This window comes from Puntigrus tetrazona, chromosome 9, assembly GCF_018831695.1.
Source record: "Puntigrus tetrazona isolate hp1 chromosome 9, ASM1883169v1, whole genome shotgun sequence".
Classification (NCBI taxonomy): Eukaryota; Metazoa; Chordata; class Actinopteri; order Cypriniformes; family Cyprinidae; genus Puntigrus; species Puntigrus tetrazona.
Window position 1 is genome coordinate 22,194,338 of NC_056707.1, and position 17,534 is coordinate 22,211,871.

General features: G+C 39.2%; 1 protein-coding gene across 2 annotated transcripts in view; it reads right to left on the reverse strand.

The window, feature by feature from the left end:
- cerkl (ceramide kinase-like) overlaps positions 1 to 17,534 on the reverse strand; it is a 52,205-nt gene that overhangs the window by 22,875 nt on the left and 11,796 nt on the right. For both annotated transcript variants that reach the window (XR_006251764.1, XM_043248643.1), the window contains exons 3-4: positions 7,053 to 7,184; positions 2,561 to 2,624 (exon numbers count right to left, since the gene is read on the reverse strand). Coding sequence is in view for 1 of the 2 variants with exons in the window: in XM_043248643.1 (XP_043104578.1) it covers positions 2,561 to 2,624; positions 7,053 to 7,184 (196 nt within the window). In the remaining variant the exon portion in view is untranslated. The remainder of the gene's footprint in view (positions 1 to 2,560; positions 2,625 to 7,052; positions 7,185 to 17,534) is intronic.

Here is a 17,534-nt window from a genome sequence, read left to right on the forward strand (position 1 = left end):
CAGCAGAATTACTTTGAGTTTTTAAAATCTGTAAAATTCTGTAGGTTTGAAATAATCAGTCTTATTGATAAAATTATTCTGTGATTTAATATTGCTCTTTTTTAGCAGTTATATAGCCTGTTCAGAAATGTATTTAAATTATAAATCAGTCATTTTCAGTACAAGAGAAGTCAGTAAATTTTATAACAAATGAGTACTTTTATTCATGAAGGATGCTTTAGATTTTCCAAAAGTGACAGTAAAGACATTTATAATGTTACAATAAAATTCCATTTTGCTAAATAAATAAATGCGTTGTTCATTCAAATCCTTTTTCCGTGTTTTTTTTTTTGATATACTGAATTTACCCCAACCCTCTTAATAAATTGCATTTATAAAATATTTTAACAGAAAATATTTATTTTAAATAGTAATGCTATTTTACAATATTCCAGTTTTTATTTTACTTTGATCAGCCTAACAATCTTTAGCATAAAAATTATCTTAATGACCAAAAACAGTAACAATGAGATAATAATACTATTTAATAATAATCTTTTCAAAAATGTTTCCCTATCTTTCTGCACTTTCTGCAGCTTAAACTCAATTAAATTTAATATTAATATGAAAAATGGCTAAAATATACCTCTTTTTTCTCATCTAGAAACTTCATGTTCTCTAATTTGCTTCTTCAATGTTTCTTCATCGCTCTCATATATAAATGATATAAAGCAGTCCTGCACAGCACACATCTCTATCATCTCTATCATCAGACACCACGTCTTTGATCCTCAACCCTGTGATTTTTTTTTTTTCCGTCTTCCTGTACAAACTTCGTCCTACCGTTTTAGTTCCACTTCGACCTCTTACAGTGTCTGATCTCTTTATTTCTAGATTCGCAAGAACCCGGCCACCAAGCCCTCTTGCCACCTTCATACACCACAGATTAATCACCATTCAACGTGAATGTGTTCTTCGCTCGGCGCTTGCCCTTGTCCCTTTGTCACTGCCGTGAACCTGCACGCTGTGTTTTTAATCAAAGACCACTGTGCCAGACCCAGCACGTCCCCTCCCACCGAGCCCAGAGGATGCAGCCGAACAGTAGGGCGGCAGTAACGGATGAGCGTTAAGCCGGGGCCAGAGATATTTAAGAGGAGCTAATTGTGAGAAGTACTGGAGCACGCGGAGAGAGACCGTACGATGTGGTGTGAGCGATGCCCCGCACCCGCGGTCGACTGGATGGCGGTACTTCATCACTGCTTCCAGAACAGGTAATTAAGGAGCCACCTGCCGAGCCGCACCGGAGAGACCTGCTCTACCGGAGAGCTCCGCGCTGGGCCCCGCGGCACGCCGCTCCAATCAAAGTATTATCACTCATTTTGCAAAAATCCACCTCTCTCTCTCTCTCTGTCCCAAACACTACTTTATTTATTAAGGCTAAATGTCACCTCGAGAGAGGCAGGATTACTCTGTCATCTGGCTTTGAATCCATGCCATCTTCACTCGAATCATAAAGCGGCCTTTAAAGGGATATTTCTCCATTTGTCATGCTTCTTTTTCCCTTGCTGTCTCTATAAAAGAATGCTCGTTCATTCCATAGATGAACAGTCACCAGAGGTTGACTAAATCACAAAAAGGACAACTTGTGGTTAATATTTTGAAGCCGTGTAATAGCTTTCTGTGATGAATGTACTAAAGTGCATTTAGGCTATTCTTTGGAAATCCCGTTGGAAACGATAGCCTTTTGAGCTGCACTTCAACATGCAACACATTTACACCTTCAGTGACCAGAGATCGATTTTCGGCTTGAACGCCTTGCTTATGCTCTTCGTCACTTTAATGTGTGATTGTCCTATCCGGTAAAGGCATAAGATGCATGAAAAAACATCTTGCTAACATTTTAGTTTAGGGACCGCTTTTCACTATTAAGTAGTTGCTTATTACTGTATATTAATGGAATATTGCCTGTTTGTGAGTACTAATTAAGCATACACAGTATTAATGTTTTGTTCTTCATGACTGTATTTTAAATCCTACACCATACCTAAACTTAACAAGTACTGTACTAACTAGTTTAGAACAATCAGTATTAAGGCAAATTCAAAATTAATAGCTAGTTAAGTAACTCATGTGTGTCCAGAACATTACTATCATAAATGACACTTTTGATGACAGAGTTCTGTCTTTTTTAATTAGTTTAGTTTACTTTTGCTAATCTTTTAAGTTCAGCACATTTAGCGTTTGTTTAGAGAGGCCGTTGTTATTTTAAGATCATTGAGAGATTTTTTATTACTTTAAATTAGTTTTAAATCTTTATATTTTTATGTGATGCTTGTCATTTTTTAAATATGACTTTGCTGAGATAGCTAGATTTTTTTTAAGTTAACATTTATTTTATTTTTTATTTACTTTAGTTTTAGTTTTACTTAGCTACAATAACAATACCTCGAATAATACCTCCAAAAAATTGATACATTATAGATACATATAAAATCGTACAATTATATATACATACATATAGGCTGAATGATATAACTGGAGGTTATTTTGTTGTTGTTGTGGTGAAGTATATAGTACATACCCGTCGTAGTCTTCCAAGCTGCAGTCTTTCAGAATGGACAGTGCATGGCCCTTTCTCTTGGTGACTGTGGAAAAGAAAGAGTTAATGTAAAAAAAAAAAAAAAAAAAAAGAAAGAAAGCACTCCAAACTGCCTTTAGTACCCTTTTCCAGGCATTGGCAAATGGCTTAAGCCGAACATATGGTCCTGGCTGTAAAGCAGAATTTATACTTGCATGCTGTTTGCATTTTTAATCAAGAATATGAGTTGTGGTACAAAGAGGCGAGCGCTCTCGTGTTCGGCTTGCCCAAGCTGCACAAAACAAGGTCAAGATTTGTTCCCAGCATTCACTGTGTGGTTTGCAGTTACTGCAGTGCTGTGACATAACTCTGGAAACAAGGTAACCAGAAGGTCACGCATCGGAAAAATTATGTAATTTGCTGGATATAGGCTTCAGCAGAACTGTGGATTCAGGTTTGGTATGGTAGAAACCCCTGGCCTGTGTGGCACGGAAGAATGCCACTGAACGCGGGGGAAGAGGGGTGGCACGCCGCAGATGGCATTGTGCACGCCCGTGCCCCACTTAGCATTTTCTGGGGCACCTCTGCCATTGAGCGGGTCCCAGCTGTGACCAACCATCAAAGAGCTTACCGTGGCTGATGTGACACTCGCAGATGGATGTTTTTTTGTTGTTGTTGTTTAAGAACGTGTTTCACGATGCACACAGTGCCTGTTCATTATGACACGGCTGGCTATTCCTGGTACCAGCTCCAGTACAGAAGCGCACAGGCTGCAGAACTTGCGCACAATTGTGAGGACAGAGAATGATTATAGCTTTACATTAATCCGTTTTGTTTGTTTGTTTTGCATGAGTTTTAGTCATTTCTCAAACTCGCATATTACATAACTTAACAGTATTGTAAACAAAATACAAATAAAATATTTTTTTCTATTTAAATAAATGGTAACATGTATTTATAGTAATGTATTCATATTGTCAAAAGCAAATTTTCAGTAGCTATTACTTTAGTGCCACATGATCCTTCAGAAATCATTCCAATACGCTGATTTGCTGCTCTATTATCAGTTGAAAACTTTATACTTTTGTACCATAAAACATTTTAGTACAATTTTTGATTTGATAAGGATTCTTTAATTATGTTCAATAGAACATGGTCAATTTTTTTCGGTAAAAATGATGTTATTCATGCCCTTGCTGAATAAAATAACTTTATTAGGGGTTATTTGTGGTTGATTGCTTTGGTTTGCGAAAATATGCTTAAAGGATATTAGCTCTTATAATATTTCCTGTTCATTAATGACATGCAAATAAAAGCTATTGCAATGTGGGATGCAGTACAGAAATAGCAGTATGTTAGTGTGCTTTTCCAGAAGTAGTCACAGACTAAGTTCTGAGCTCAATTCTTAGTGCTGACCTGTAGGGGGAGAGCTTGCAAGTCAAAGTGAACTTAAAGGATCATGTGACCCTGACCTTGCCAAACAAAACCACAACCCAGGTACCTTTTTCACATCTCACTGACTGAGCCGCATTCTGCTCTGAGCTGAAAAATATCATCCAATTTGCTTATAAATAAAACTTGTGTTTAAAACTGGTCTAAGCACATAAAACGCTAAATTAGACTCTTAAGAAAGGAGATCTAGCCAAACAAAACACCAACCCAATCACATCTTACTGACTGAGCCGCATTCAGCTCCGAGCTTTGAAATATCATACGATTTAGTTAAAAATCAAACTTATTTTTAAAACTGGTCTAAACAGATGAAATGCCTTAAATGACTCTTAAAGTTATCAGAAAATAGCCTTGATTTCCACACTGTAATTGCTTCACAGTTCGCTAATATTGCCTGTTCGTCTCTCACGGAGTCTGCAGAGCTAATCCGATCACGTATATTCTCAAAGCTCTGCGTTGCGAGCAGTAGAATGAGATATTTAATTTCTATTAGGTAAAATGTTGTTTAATGGGTCCACCTCGAGCTCTCAGCCTCTGCCCTCGGGAGCACATCATCAGGAAACGGATTCTATTACTGTTCAAATGGCTTCTGGAATCAGGTAGCCACATTCATTAGAGCACAGATTGTGGAGTCCCCTTCCCAAAAGCAGGGGGCGCCTGGTGCGTGTTCGTGTGTGCGGATGTCTATGGGGTCCTGTGTTTGTGTGTGTGTGTGTGTGTGTGTGTGTGTGTGTGTGTGTGTGCGCGTGTGTGTGTGAGGAGGTGGGTAAAGGGGAGGAGAGGGGGGAGTCCCGCACTGTGTTAGAACAGATGGGTGCAGTCCCTCCCCTTGGGTCAGGTTACTGACGGAGGATACACTTCTCCTGTCATTATGAGTACGAGATGCATTTAGGACCATCCACAGCAGTGTTGTACAGCTGCTACTTCCAGTATGAGCACACACACATACACAACCTCAAACAAACTGCAGAGAGATATAGAGCGAGGTGGGAATAAAAGAAAAAGAGATCTCGGTTGTGCAAACATTTGCGCATATTCATAAGCATCGCATTTGTATGCATTTTATCAGTTCGTGCATTTCCTGAAATTGTTTTTCGCTAACGCCATGCTCTACTTTGTGAGCTACGGCAGCCCCGGCGCGAATTTAAAAATGCAAAATAACTCTATTGTGGATGGTATTCGTTTTGATCAGTTTGTGCTACAGCAAGCTAAATTTAATAAAGCTAAGTAATTTGATTAACTCAATCCAGTCCCGCGGGGGAAACGTAACTATTTTACGAGGTGGTGATTTCATTTGAATTCATGCAATGTGATTGGGAAAGTATGATAACAAAAAAAAAGCATTGACGTTTTCCCCTAAACCTTATTGTTAGCCTTACTGTAAGGTTTGTGCATATTCATATGCATTTACATTTAAACAGTTACACATGCATTTTATCAAATAACCCAATAATGAGAAAACATATCTATTATGGTGATTTCGACTGAATTTGTGCAGTGTGATTTATTACGGGAGCAAGCAGTTTTTAGAAAAAAGAAAAACGTGAATGTCCACCCCTGAACCTAACTGTGGCATATGCAGATTGCATGAAACGATGCATATTCATAAGCATCACTTTTTACAAATATGCAGCTGGTAGATAGTACATTTTATCATTATGCGTATTTCCTAGGAATGTTTTCTGAAGTTGTTAGCAGCAAACTACTGTTTCAGCTACGGCAACCCAAATCAAAAGAGCAAGCCAACACAAATAAAATGTAAAAAAAAAAAGAAGAAGCTGCAATCTGTATTCATATGGAAGCATAAGATTCTTAGGACATGAGGGCTTACCCCTAAATGTATCCACCAGTGGGTATAAAAAAGTACAAATAAAATTGTACAAATTCTTAAAATGGCTGTTCACGCCATAGAATGATAATGATAATCATGAAGTTCATTCAATAATCTAATGATTAAATTGTCCAGAATCAACCACAACTTACTAATAGGCTTTAAAGCTTTTTAAGCAGCAGGTGATGTAACTGCAGCACACAGTTATAATACACTCTCAGAAATAAAGGTACAAAAGCGGTCACTGGGGCAATACCTTTTCAAAAGGCTCGTTTGTACCTAAAGTGTCCATTTCGGTACTTTATATTAGTGCTTAAATTTGTACATATCTGAACCCAATAGGTACAAAAGTGTACCTTTTCAAAAGGTACCGCTCCATTGATAGCTTTTGTACCTTTTTTTCTGAGAGTGTAAAAAAGTTTGGAAAGTTGGCTAGTTTGATGCTATGCGGTTGCCAGGTGGTTATTTGATCACCCATTCTTAATATTCTACACTGTTTGGTCAAATTTCTTAGCTAAAATATCTAAAAATCCTTTTAAACAAGATACATTAATTAAAGCATCACTGCATATTAAAGAGAATGCATGAGTAATTTTTTGCAGTGTACTTTTTTACTACTGTATATCTGCAGTTTCTATCCACTTGTTTTAAGTATAACAGTATAACAAGTTAAAAAAAAAATCTGTAGAAAACAAATGCTAGTATAGACAAAATGCACTGTACTATGAATTTATAAAAACTATTTTTAATATCTTGTGCAGTGTTGCTTTTCAAGTATTTAATTTTAAGAAATTTAAAATGTAAAAAAAATGGTCGGTGCAGGAAATTCTGATATATTATAATATTGCATGGAGAGATGGCGATTACAATGGTAAACATTATTAATTTTGCTTTTAAGTGTGTATTTAAATGATGCATTAACATAGAGACCTTGACATTCCTCACCCTAAAATATTGATTTCCTATGATCCACTGCCAATGCCTAATGGGGTAAAGCACCAGCTTGTTAGCATATAGGGAATTGTTGAGCAAGGAGGGATGAATCCTATGAGTGAACAGACCCTGAGGGCAGACACTAATGCACTTCGACCTCGAGTGAGGCCTGAGGGGGCGTCAGTCACCTGTGCGTGATGCTTTCAAGCTGAAACAGTGAAGAAAAGCTACCTATGTAACATTTATTATCCTGTACATCGCAGATGCATGAAGACTTACTGGTCACATCGGCTTCTATGTCAGCCAGCTTGAAGAGCGGGGCAACTTCGTCCAGGTAGAGCTGGTAAGCCTCTTTCTTGTGGCTGATGGGGTTCACGAAGACTTTGAGACACTTGGGACGGTTCTTAAAACCTGCAGAGCAAAGGAAACAACAAAGAGCGGCAAGATTCATCAATCCCCTTGTGTCATGAATCCCATGGGCATTCATTTAAGTGCTTGATACTCATCCAGTTTAGAGAAGTGCACATCTGTTAATGTGAGCCAAAGCCCCTGTCCTACATAATAACGATTTCTTGTCGTGAGTTCAGCTTTTGTCTGCCACCCTTGCTGCAGAATGGCTCTCACACAGCGTGAGTTCAGTCTCCACCAATTGAAAAGGTCAGATCAGTGTCTGTTGTTTACAGCAGCTGAACGTCTGCCAAGAATGAGGAGAAAGCTTGAATAAATACACCATGTAGGCTCTTGGTCTCTCTCTCTGTTCATGCTTTTGTGGTGGGAGAAGTGGTCAATTGATATGTGATATGTGATTTTGATGAGCGATACCAATAACTATAAAGTGGGGAAGTCAATGCAGTATAAATTATATATATATATATATATATATATATATATATATATATATATATATATATATATATATATATATATAATATATGTGTGTGTGTGTGTATATATATATATGTGGGAAATTTGCATCCAGAATTAAGATAAATAGAAATGTACTCTTTCTCCTTTCTCTCTCTCTCTCTCTCTCTCTCTCTCTGTATATATATATATATATATATATATATATATATATATATATATATATATATATATATATAATTGTTTTTATTGTATTTTATTTTTATTTTTATTACTGTAAGTTCTCCAAAACATTTTATTGTGAAATATAGTAAAAACAATGATCGTTTTCGTCACGTGATCCTTCAGAAATCATTCTAATATGCTGATTTAAAGCTCAAGAAACATTTCTTCTTATCAACGTACAAATGAACGTATGTGAAAACCGTGATACATTGAATCATCAGTGTTTGATTGACTATTTTCTGTGCTTCCTTCTTCTTCTACAGGTAGAACCCAGTATTGAGTACCAGTGGATCATAATTAGCAGAAATTAGGGAGCTGCTATCTCTCCCGGCCTTCCTGGAGTGCCCGAGATCGATGGAAGCTGAGTTGAAGCTCAACGCTCCCTCTCCTTCCTCCATCATCTCCCTCATTACTCTAATCCGGCCCCTGAAGCTTTCGACCCTCGACCTGCTAACGAGCCGCTACCCTCGGCTTGCCCTCCGCCGTACCCCCCGCTGACATCACAGCGCAGGAGTTCCAGGGGGTGCCCAAGGTCACAGTTCAAATAGACACAAAACGTGCACCAAAGTAGATGCAGGATGTGAGGTGGGGAGGCTGGGGGGATTTGGGATCTTGAAAGAAGGCTGCGAGTCTCGCTCAGCGTGGGGATGCTGATCCCGTCTCCCACTACGTAGCTCTTGGGGGCCGCGGTGCCGGGACGGTGGGGTCCAGGCGGGGAGCAGGTGCAGGGGGGCGGCACCACCGCTGCTGTTATGGCTGTGAATGGGGCTCAGGAGGCTCAGCAACCCTCATCCTCACCGAGGGGGCTGCGGGCCCACCGCACGACACACGAAAACAGCGCTGTGAGGAAACGCTCATCTATTGCATCAGATTTAGTGGCCACATTTGCATCACCGTTTCATAGAGGGAGTTGAAAATACACACACAAAACATGTTATTTATAAAGTCTCCACTTTTCCCCAGATACCCTCTGTTCCAAAAAACTGTGTGCTGTGGATAGCATTATGTGTTGTATATTACATTATATAGTTATGAGGCAATGGCCATCCTTAAATATAGGTAACATCACCATACTGTGTTCTGTGATGCATAATTTGTATTGCATCTTATGTACACTTTGCAGAGGGGGCAATCCCAGAATGCACGGCAGTGAACTTTTGTTCATTTAAGGAATTATTCTCTATTTTGCAACAAAGTAGTATTGGTGTTTTTTGTTTATTCGGTTTATGAAATGTTGCTTATGTTATTATATTGTTAGCTTAGCAACATGCTAACACCAAATTTGTATGTTTAGAATATTCCAAATCAGTTTAGGTTCTATTCCAGTTATTGATCCTGCCTTAGAAGATAGTTGTCTATGTAGGCAGCGAGACTCCTCACAAGATACTGAAACAGAGCCCTCATCTCTTATTAATTCATTACACTGAAATGGGAAACTGTGTTTCAGTTGTTTTAATGATCATATCTGAGCTAGAGTACAGTATAAATCTAAACACCACAGAAGGGGCGGTGTGGATGTAGCCAGTCTGCATGCGTGATACCGTGTTACTATGGCACATAATCCCATGTTTGTGTGAGTGATGCACAGTGGCTCCCAGGAGCTCGCTGAAAGACAATCCAGACGAAGGGGCCACACTCAGGTTTCACCTCCATGAGTCCTGTTTGTGTTCCCGCAAAAGGCCACTGTGATTAGCATCCTGAAAGAGACTTCAGACAACCTGTGTTCACACGTTAATTATAACCTTTTTGGGGACAGCGGACGACTCATCTAAATATTGTGTTCTGACGTTAATCACTTCTGCAGTCTGTTTTGAGGTTAAGCCAGTTTTTACTTAAATGGCTAAATCTCAAAAAAAACATTTCCAGGTCACATTTCACATAAAAAGTAATATTATAAATATAATAGAAATTCTATGTAAAATTACAAATATTTATATTAAAATAAGTAGTAATAGCAATAATAATTTATTCCAGAAAATAAATGTTGTAAGAGTGTACAAATTAATTCAACAAATGCATAATTAAATAAAAAAAAAATTTATCCACTTCAAGTGTTGACTATTGTGAATATATACACACCCTTACAAAAATGACAGAAAAAAATCTTAGGCAATGTCTCCTAAGGTATAGAAGCTAAAAAGTACATATTTTACTTTAATTTAACCCAAAACGATACATATGTGTAAACTTTTGGTATTAATATATACCTTTAGGGTACAAATATGTACCATCTACAGGTACATTAGGTAAAAAATATGTACTTTTTATCTATTTTACCTTAGGGTATTCAGTGAAAGCTTTATTTACACTGTTTCTGAAAGTGTATATGATCTGGGTGAAATATGACCTGGGTATGTTTTTGTAGACGTTCACCCACATGTATCATGCCCTTCATGCAACCATTTTTGTTTGTCCTCTCAATAGCTTTGTAGTGACGTCCACATTTCAGACATGTGTCTCTGCCACCTGCGAACATTCCATGAGGTCAGCACGTTCTGCATTGATGCGGCCGCTCTATGACTCAGAGGCTTAAGGCTGTTTTACCCCTGAGGGCTATCAAGACCGGCTAATGTCACCCAACACAGTAGCTACATCTGTCTCTGTCCAGTCCCCATCTCAGGGCACAGAGGGTGCTGATGGGAAAGGTAAGGAGCATTTGAATGGTGTGGCTCAGGGTCTCCCTGCGGAGAAGATGATTCGGCACAGGGGAGCACTTTTCCCATAATCAGGGGTAAATTACCTGAAAGCAGGGTCAGGTTACACATTGATTTCAGAGACAAACTAAGCCCTAGGACTGCCCGTAAACACTCGCCCACTGCGCTAATGAGAGGACTGACCATGCGGTCCAGTCATGGTTTGATTGCAAGGCATAGTTGCTTCATATTACAGTGAAGTGTACTTTCTGTGACTGTGAACTCATTCTGTTTTCTGTTTTATGTGCCATAAAGAATTCAGAAGGAGAATGTTTTTAAATTTGAAATAGATGTGTTTTAGATTTTAGATGTGGAATTAATATTGAAATTTATAAAGTGAATGAATAGATAGATAGATAGATAGATAGATAGATAGATAGATAGATAGATAGATAGATAGATAGATAGATAGATAGGGGCTCTGGAAGATCAGAAAAACAGTTTAAAGATTTTGAAAAATAAGGAGTGTTTTTCTACAATAAATGTATGTTAATTTGTCCAAGACCACTTGAAAAAAGCACATAGAGGACAAGAGAGTCACAACGTACATAACACAGCCATCAAACTGCACTTAAGTAACCCATAAACCGTTCCACTCACTGAGCCCACAATACCCAAACGGGCTTTTTGGGGTGCGCAGAATATTTGCTAATCCTCAAGAACAGATGTCTTATTTTTGCCCTGAAATCCCTGGCTGGCTGGCTGATGGCGAGGGGAGTGAGCCCTCCAACGGATAAGCCCAGATTGGGGCCTTGCAGTGGGAAAGGTCAGGATCGGAGAGGAGCTGGATCCGGCAGGCCCGAGGGGAGGTAAGAGATCTGGGGGCCATACAGGAGATGGAACGGGTAAGAGAAAACGAGCGTCACTGTCCTGTCCCGCTTTCCTACCGGCCGTGAGATCTCCATACGGGGGACGAGTGCTTCGACATTTCCTTAGATCCTCTGCCAAGAGTGGAGCATCTGGCATGGTGTCAGGGACTGGCATTAGCGCGCATTAGCAGTGGGGGAGACCCAGCCCTCTCCAGATTTGTCCCCTCCAGCAGGGGCATCACCAGGCAGGAGCTGCTCCAACCGCTAGACGAGGTGGGGAACTGCGGTGGAGGTTTGGGCTTCAAATCAATACACTTGCTTTCATTGGAACAATTAATTCGCACGGGCGCAATATAATGAGACGAACGGAGATGCTTGGAGAAGAAAATTAAGCGTGTAATGCCTTCTATTAATTATTCCATGTTAAAATGTGGGACGCACATGCATACTGTTCAATTAGAGCCATTGTAGTTCTCGGTGTGGACAATAACACCTTTCCTAATATTAGCCAGAGAGGGGAAAAAACAGCACCATGTGTTAGGTGCCTCCATTATGTCTGCGTACACGTCTATCTGGGGGCGGGTGTGACAGACAGAGAAATGGGGAAGATCCGTTGGGAATATGCAGAAAAAATCCACAAGCAGCACTCAGTGAAAGTGATACTGCAGTCGTACCTACAGCAGAGCCCGCAGGAGCATCTGTCCACCCCGAGACGTCCCGACAGAGCCCCAAATACCTCTCACAGCGGCATGGGAATGGGTGGGAATCTTTAGGCACCTCAAGATTTGATTTAATTTAGACACTCAGGAAGAAAAATGTGCCTTTAGGGTTACAACAGCTTGTCACTGAGACAGGACCCTAAAAGGGACATCTTTGTTTCTTATTTACCCCGAAATGGCTCATAGCAGTACCTTTAAGGAACACATTACTACTATAAGGAACAAAATATGCACATTTTATAGGTGGATAAGACACTATATTCTCCTTTAAGGCTAGTGATAAGTTAACCCTAATGGTACAAAGACTGTAAACAGACCTAACAGTTTCAGAGCAGTCTTACTAAAATATACTTGTTTTTCAGGTAAAGTCTTTAAGAAGAATTCTCCTTTGAGATGAAATGCTGCAAAAGACATTAAGACTTATTTTCATAGATTGTTCCTATTATAAGCATATTTTTTCTTTTAATAGTTTTTTTAATAAACAAGCTAAAACCAAGTAGAAAAAAATCACCAGTAAGATAGGATATAATTATATTTCATATTATATTGGTCAACTTTAACAAACCATTAACTATGATATTTGTCTCTATATACTACTAACTTCCTGCTTATTAATAGTTAGTAAGGTAGTTGTTAAGTTCAGGTGTTGGGCAGGATTATTCATGCAGAATATGTGCTTTATAAGTAACAGCCAATATGTTAATAATAGGCATCCTGATAACAGAGATTTGGATAATAGAGATTTGGTCACTATACTATATATTGGACTAAGTATAAAATAGGACATAAATACTAAGTAAATATAAGATTTTTGCAGTATTGCTGATTAGCATCTTGTTTTCTGTAGTCACACAAGGATGAGCGTGTTCAAGTTTCAGGTGAAGCATATGCAAATGCACCGATGTGCTACATTAAACCTCATTTTTAAAGGTCAAGTCTGTTATTTTTTTTAATCCACTAGAAGTGCCAACAGGAATTGCAGTTTCTTTGAGTGGCATGGTTAGGATGCACATAACATTCATTTTGAGCGGGGAAAACTGACTTGTCTGAATAATAGAAGATAGGGAAGTGTTAAAAACTTGTTTAAATTTTTAATTATTATTGTTATTTATTGATTTTTTTGCAGCTCTATTTGGCAGTGTCGATGGTGCAAATATTGTACACTTCCATTTTATTATTCAATTTAAAATTAGACTAGAAATAAAACAATTCAACATTTTAAAATTAGAAAAAGAAAAGTCACTCTTCCACAGAGTTTGCAACCGCATGAAGGTAAGTAAATTATTCCTGATTTATCTTTCCTTTAACTCTGTCACCGTGGACTTGAACTAAACCTTTAACTCTTTATTAAACTTTTTTTTTGCCTTTAATGTAAAACAGGATCAAAGCAAGCGACTCTAAACAGAGTTTGGGCTGGCCAGAAAACATCCCAGCTGAAGTAAGAGCGCTCCAGTCAATAAGATACACAGACTGATCCGTTTCCAAGGAGCCAAGGGGAAAGAGTCACCATGGATACGCAGGTTGACTTAATGGAAAACCTGTTAATGTGTAACATTATCCACTCGGCTATCGAGCTATTGTACATCGGCTCACGTAAATGCAGCGCAAGGTCCTTTTTCCCCTCAAATGCCGAACGCGTTTTTAAAATCGCGTTCCGAGGCAGATTTCGTCTCCTCTATTATCTTGTTAAACAACTCAAAGCAATTTCATGCACCGCTCACAATAGCCACTGTTGTGCTTTATGCCAAATGCACATATGAATTCAGATGGGTCACAAAAGCCTTTGGAGGAATGAGATGGACCCGGTGCTTGACCCTTGAGTTCTCTCCTCTCTCTGTTTGTCTTTTCTCCTCCCTTTAGGGCTGCAACAATAAAGTCCAGCTTGACGCAGGAGTGTGACCACACGCTTTGACAAGAGCACCAAGAGCACATTATGTGTCCGGAGCGGAGCGCGGAGGGCTTCCCGGGCTCTGATTGACCTGCCTAGACTAATCTTTCAAAAGAGGGTTTAAGGACACAAGGAGTCTATTCCAGTTCGACTCGATGACTACGTCGGACCCGGGTAGACTGTAGTACAGGTGCTACTATTGTTGCCTGGCCGTCTCCCCACACGTTTGGTCTGTGGCCTGGCCCGAGCGCCCCGCTCTCTGACCGCAGGGTTTAATCTGTCAGCTGGGCGGCCGTACCTCATGTGTCAGCGCACATCACATGGCTTGTCAGAAAAACACGGCATTCACGGCTCACCTTGAATAAAATCACACCAGGGATTGAGGGTCTGGGGTTTTTTCTTGGGACCGTTCACCTTTTGTGCTGAGTGTCAGCTGGGACACACCCTCCATTGTGCCGCCTCCCTGGGAAACACCACTGTAACAGGTGAGCACCCCTGTAATCCAGCGTGCCCGCTCTCCCCTCCTCTCCCCAACGGCCCGAACGATTCGGCAGCACTCTCTTAACAGCCAATAAAATAACAGAGATAATCCAGCTATGGAAAACATGCGTCCGTGTGCGTGTGAGAGCATGTGCATGGGATGCAGGGGGCAGGGTGGATGTTTCCACGAGGAACAAACAAGCTGCCATGCTTTATTAACAACTGTATGAGTTTGTGAAGGTATAAATTTAGCTGGTGATCGTGTAGCGCATGATGACTGTGCTGCTGCTTATCAGAATCTGCAAAAGGAAAGACAAGGGCCCTAATCAATGTTCCTTTGTTGCGTATATTTGACCCTGGACCACAAAAGCAGTTGTAAGTCGCACAGGTATATTTGGAGTAATAGCCAACAATACATTGTATGGGTCAAAATGATCACTAAATGATCACTTTTTCTTTTAAGCCAAAAATCATTAGGATATTAAGTAAAGATCACATTCCATGAAGATATTGTGTACTTTTTGGATTTGTAATATGCATTGCTAAGAACTTCATTTGGACAACTTTGATTTTGGATATGTATTTTGATTTGAAATGTCTTTTGATTTTGAATCAGATTCCAGATTTTTAAATATTGCCTACAACTAAATGTACGTAAATAAAAAGCTTTTGGATGATGTAGATATTTCAATTTCCAAATATGGCTTGTGACTGTGGTTTTGTGTTCCAGGGTCACATATAGAAGAGAGAATGTACTGAAATATGGATTCATCATGACCCAAAATGATTGAAATCTTTAATTTATAATGAGTAATGTATAAATATTGCTTATTTAAATAATCAGACTAACTAAAATATAGTTTGAGTTAGTGTCACTGATAATTCATTATTCAGTAAAAGCCTGTTTATTATTTTATCTGCCCTGCAAAAAATAATCATAATGATCAAATATTCTAGTTGAAGTATCTAAAACTCATTCAAAGCACATCGTAAAGTATTATGATATTGTATGTTTTCAGAGAATAGAATTTTTAATAAAGTGTTTTTAACCAGATTTTTTCACTTGTTATAAAACAAGTCTTAATATCTGATGTAGAAGTAAAAAAAAAAAAAAGTAAATTTATGTTACTTTATTACATTTTAGATATTTTCACTAAAAATTAACATAATTAAGAAGTAACCTTTAGCTGTGTAAAGCGTGGCTATTTTTACTAAGTAGACACAGCCCCTAAGAGTGAAAAATGATCAGGTTTACCAGCATTACAAGGTCACGAATATGAAATATGACTGGATGTAACTTTATTTGGACAAGATCCAGAAGTGATTCGATTTTATGCCAACACCTACAGTTTAAATCTACAGGCTATATACTTTTTAAAACACTGTATTTTAATGGTTTTTAAATGTCTCTACACTTTAACACCACAGTGAATCTTATCTCTGCGTATTAATTTTTCTGCTTGCAGCACTAAATAAGCATGTCCTCTCTCCTCTGGGCTCCCTCAAGGCATATTCTTTAATTATGTTAATTAATTCATGTTCTACCCACAGTACATGCAGCCCTCACTCACAATTACCCGCAAAAAGCCAGCATTTCAATCTTTAAAAGGCTACAGCTGAGAAACACTTTCGTGCTAAGAAGTTACATGGCCAAAGTCTTTGCAAGGATTCATCGAGCTGGGGGAAGGGTTTGATAGTATAAAGTTGTGAGGCCTGGACAATCCTCTCCTTAATTCCCAGCGAGTAATGCACCTCCTGAGCACTGCTGCTGTTACATCACCTCTTATTCATTGCTGTAACTGAAATTCCAAGGATTAGCGGGCGTTAATACAGCATTATGACTAGGCCCTCGTCGGACAAAAACACTTTCCAGAGATCTCCCCCACACCATTATCTAGTCCCAAACTCGCATCTCATGTCCAATCCGGTTTTAAATATAGCCTACTACTTGAATAGTGTCCGGTATTTATGTGGCGTGCACAGCGGGGCAAAGAAGGATTTATGAAATTGAACTTTCAGCCTAATTGTGACTCTAGATTAAATGGGTGAAAATGCAGCGCTGCATTGTCTGCAGACCGGGATTAATAGAGATTACACATGCTCATTTTCACAAAGGCAGCATTTGAATGCTCAACGCTCGTTTAGCTGACGAAGGAAATTTATACTAAATCATTTTGTTGGTCCTCGGGAGAGTCTTAGACTGGCTTTTACTGATTCCCCCTCCCGCTATGAAATCTCCTTGCATCTCCCCCCGGTTTTCAAGAACCGGAGAACGAAGAGTTCTGACGCGTTTGGAAGGACACCTGTCTCCCGTGCAGCACAGCGAAGCGCTAGGCAGGCCGCTGGCCCGTCTTGGCAGTGAACGCTAGCGAGAGAAGCACAGATAATTACAAACTCCGGGGAGGCCGTAGGACCAACCTGTTCCTCTAGTCTGATCCAGCAGGTCCTTGCGGCCAACACCACCTCTTTCAAGACCCCCTCTGACCCCCCCTTCAGGCACACCACACAATGATACGGTCATCACACAAAAGAGATGGTGCCCCTCGGCTTTCTCAACAAGAGTACCTTATAATCCAGTCCGTGGAGTTTATTCATGACTGTTTTGTGTAGTCAGCTTGTTGCTGACACACCTAGAACATCATTTCACATCATATTTGTAGGTCTGATGCATACTTGAGAAATCATTTAATTGTGCTACAAAGGCTCTGTTCCCGAAACCTAATGAGGACAAGAGTTTAATGCTTTACATCGGCAGTTATACAAATAGCTAACTTGATTTGAGAGTGTTCACATGTTGCTAAACTGTAATGTAAAGCTGAATTTTCAGCATCATTACTACAGCCTTTAATGTTACATGATCCTTCAGAAATCTTTATAATATGCTGATCTGACGTTCAAGAAAAAATATTATTATCAACAATGTTAAGCTATCAAACAGTTCAGCTATTTAATTTTTTTGTTAGAACCATCTTTATTGTCACTTTTCATAAACGTAATGCATATTTGTTTGTCATCTGTGCATTATGAGATTGCCTTTACTGCAAATGAGACATGACTCTAAAGAATATGGCGTAAAATGTATT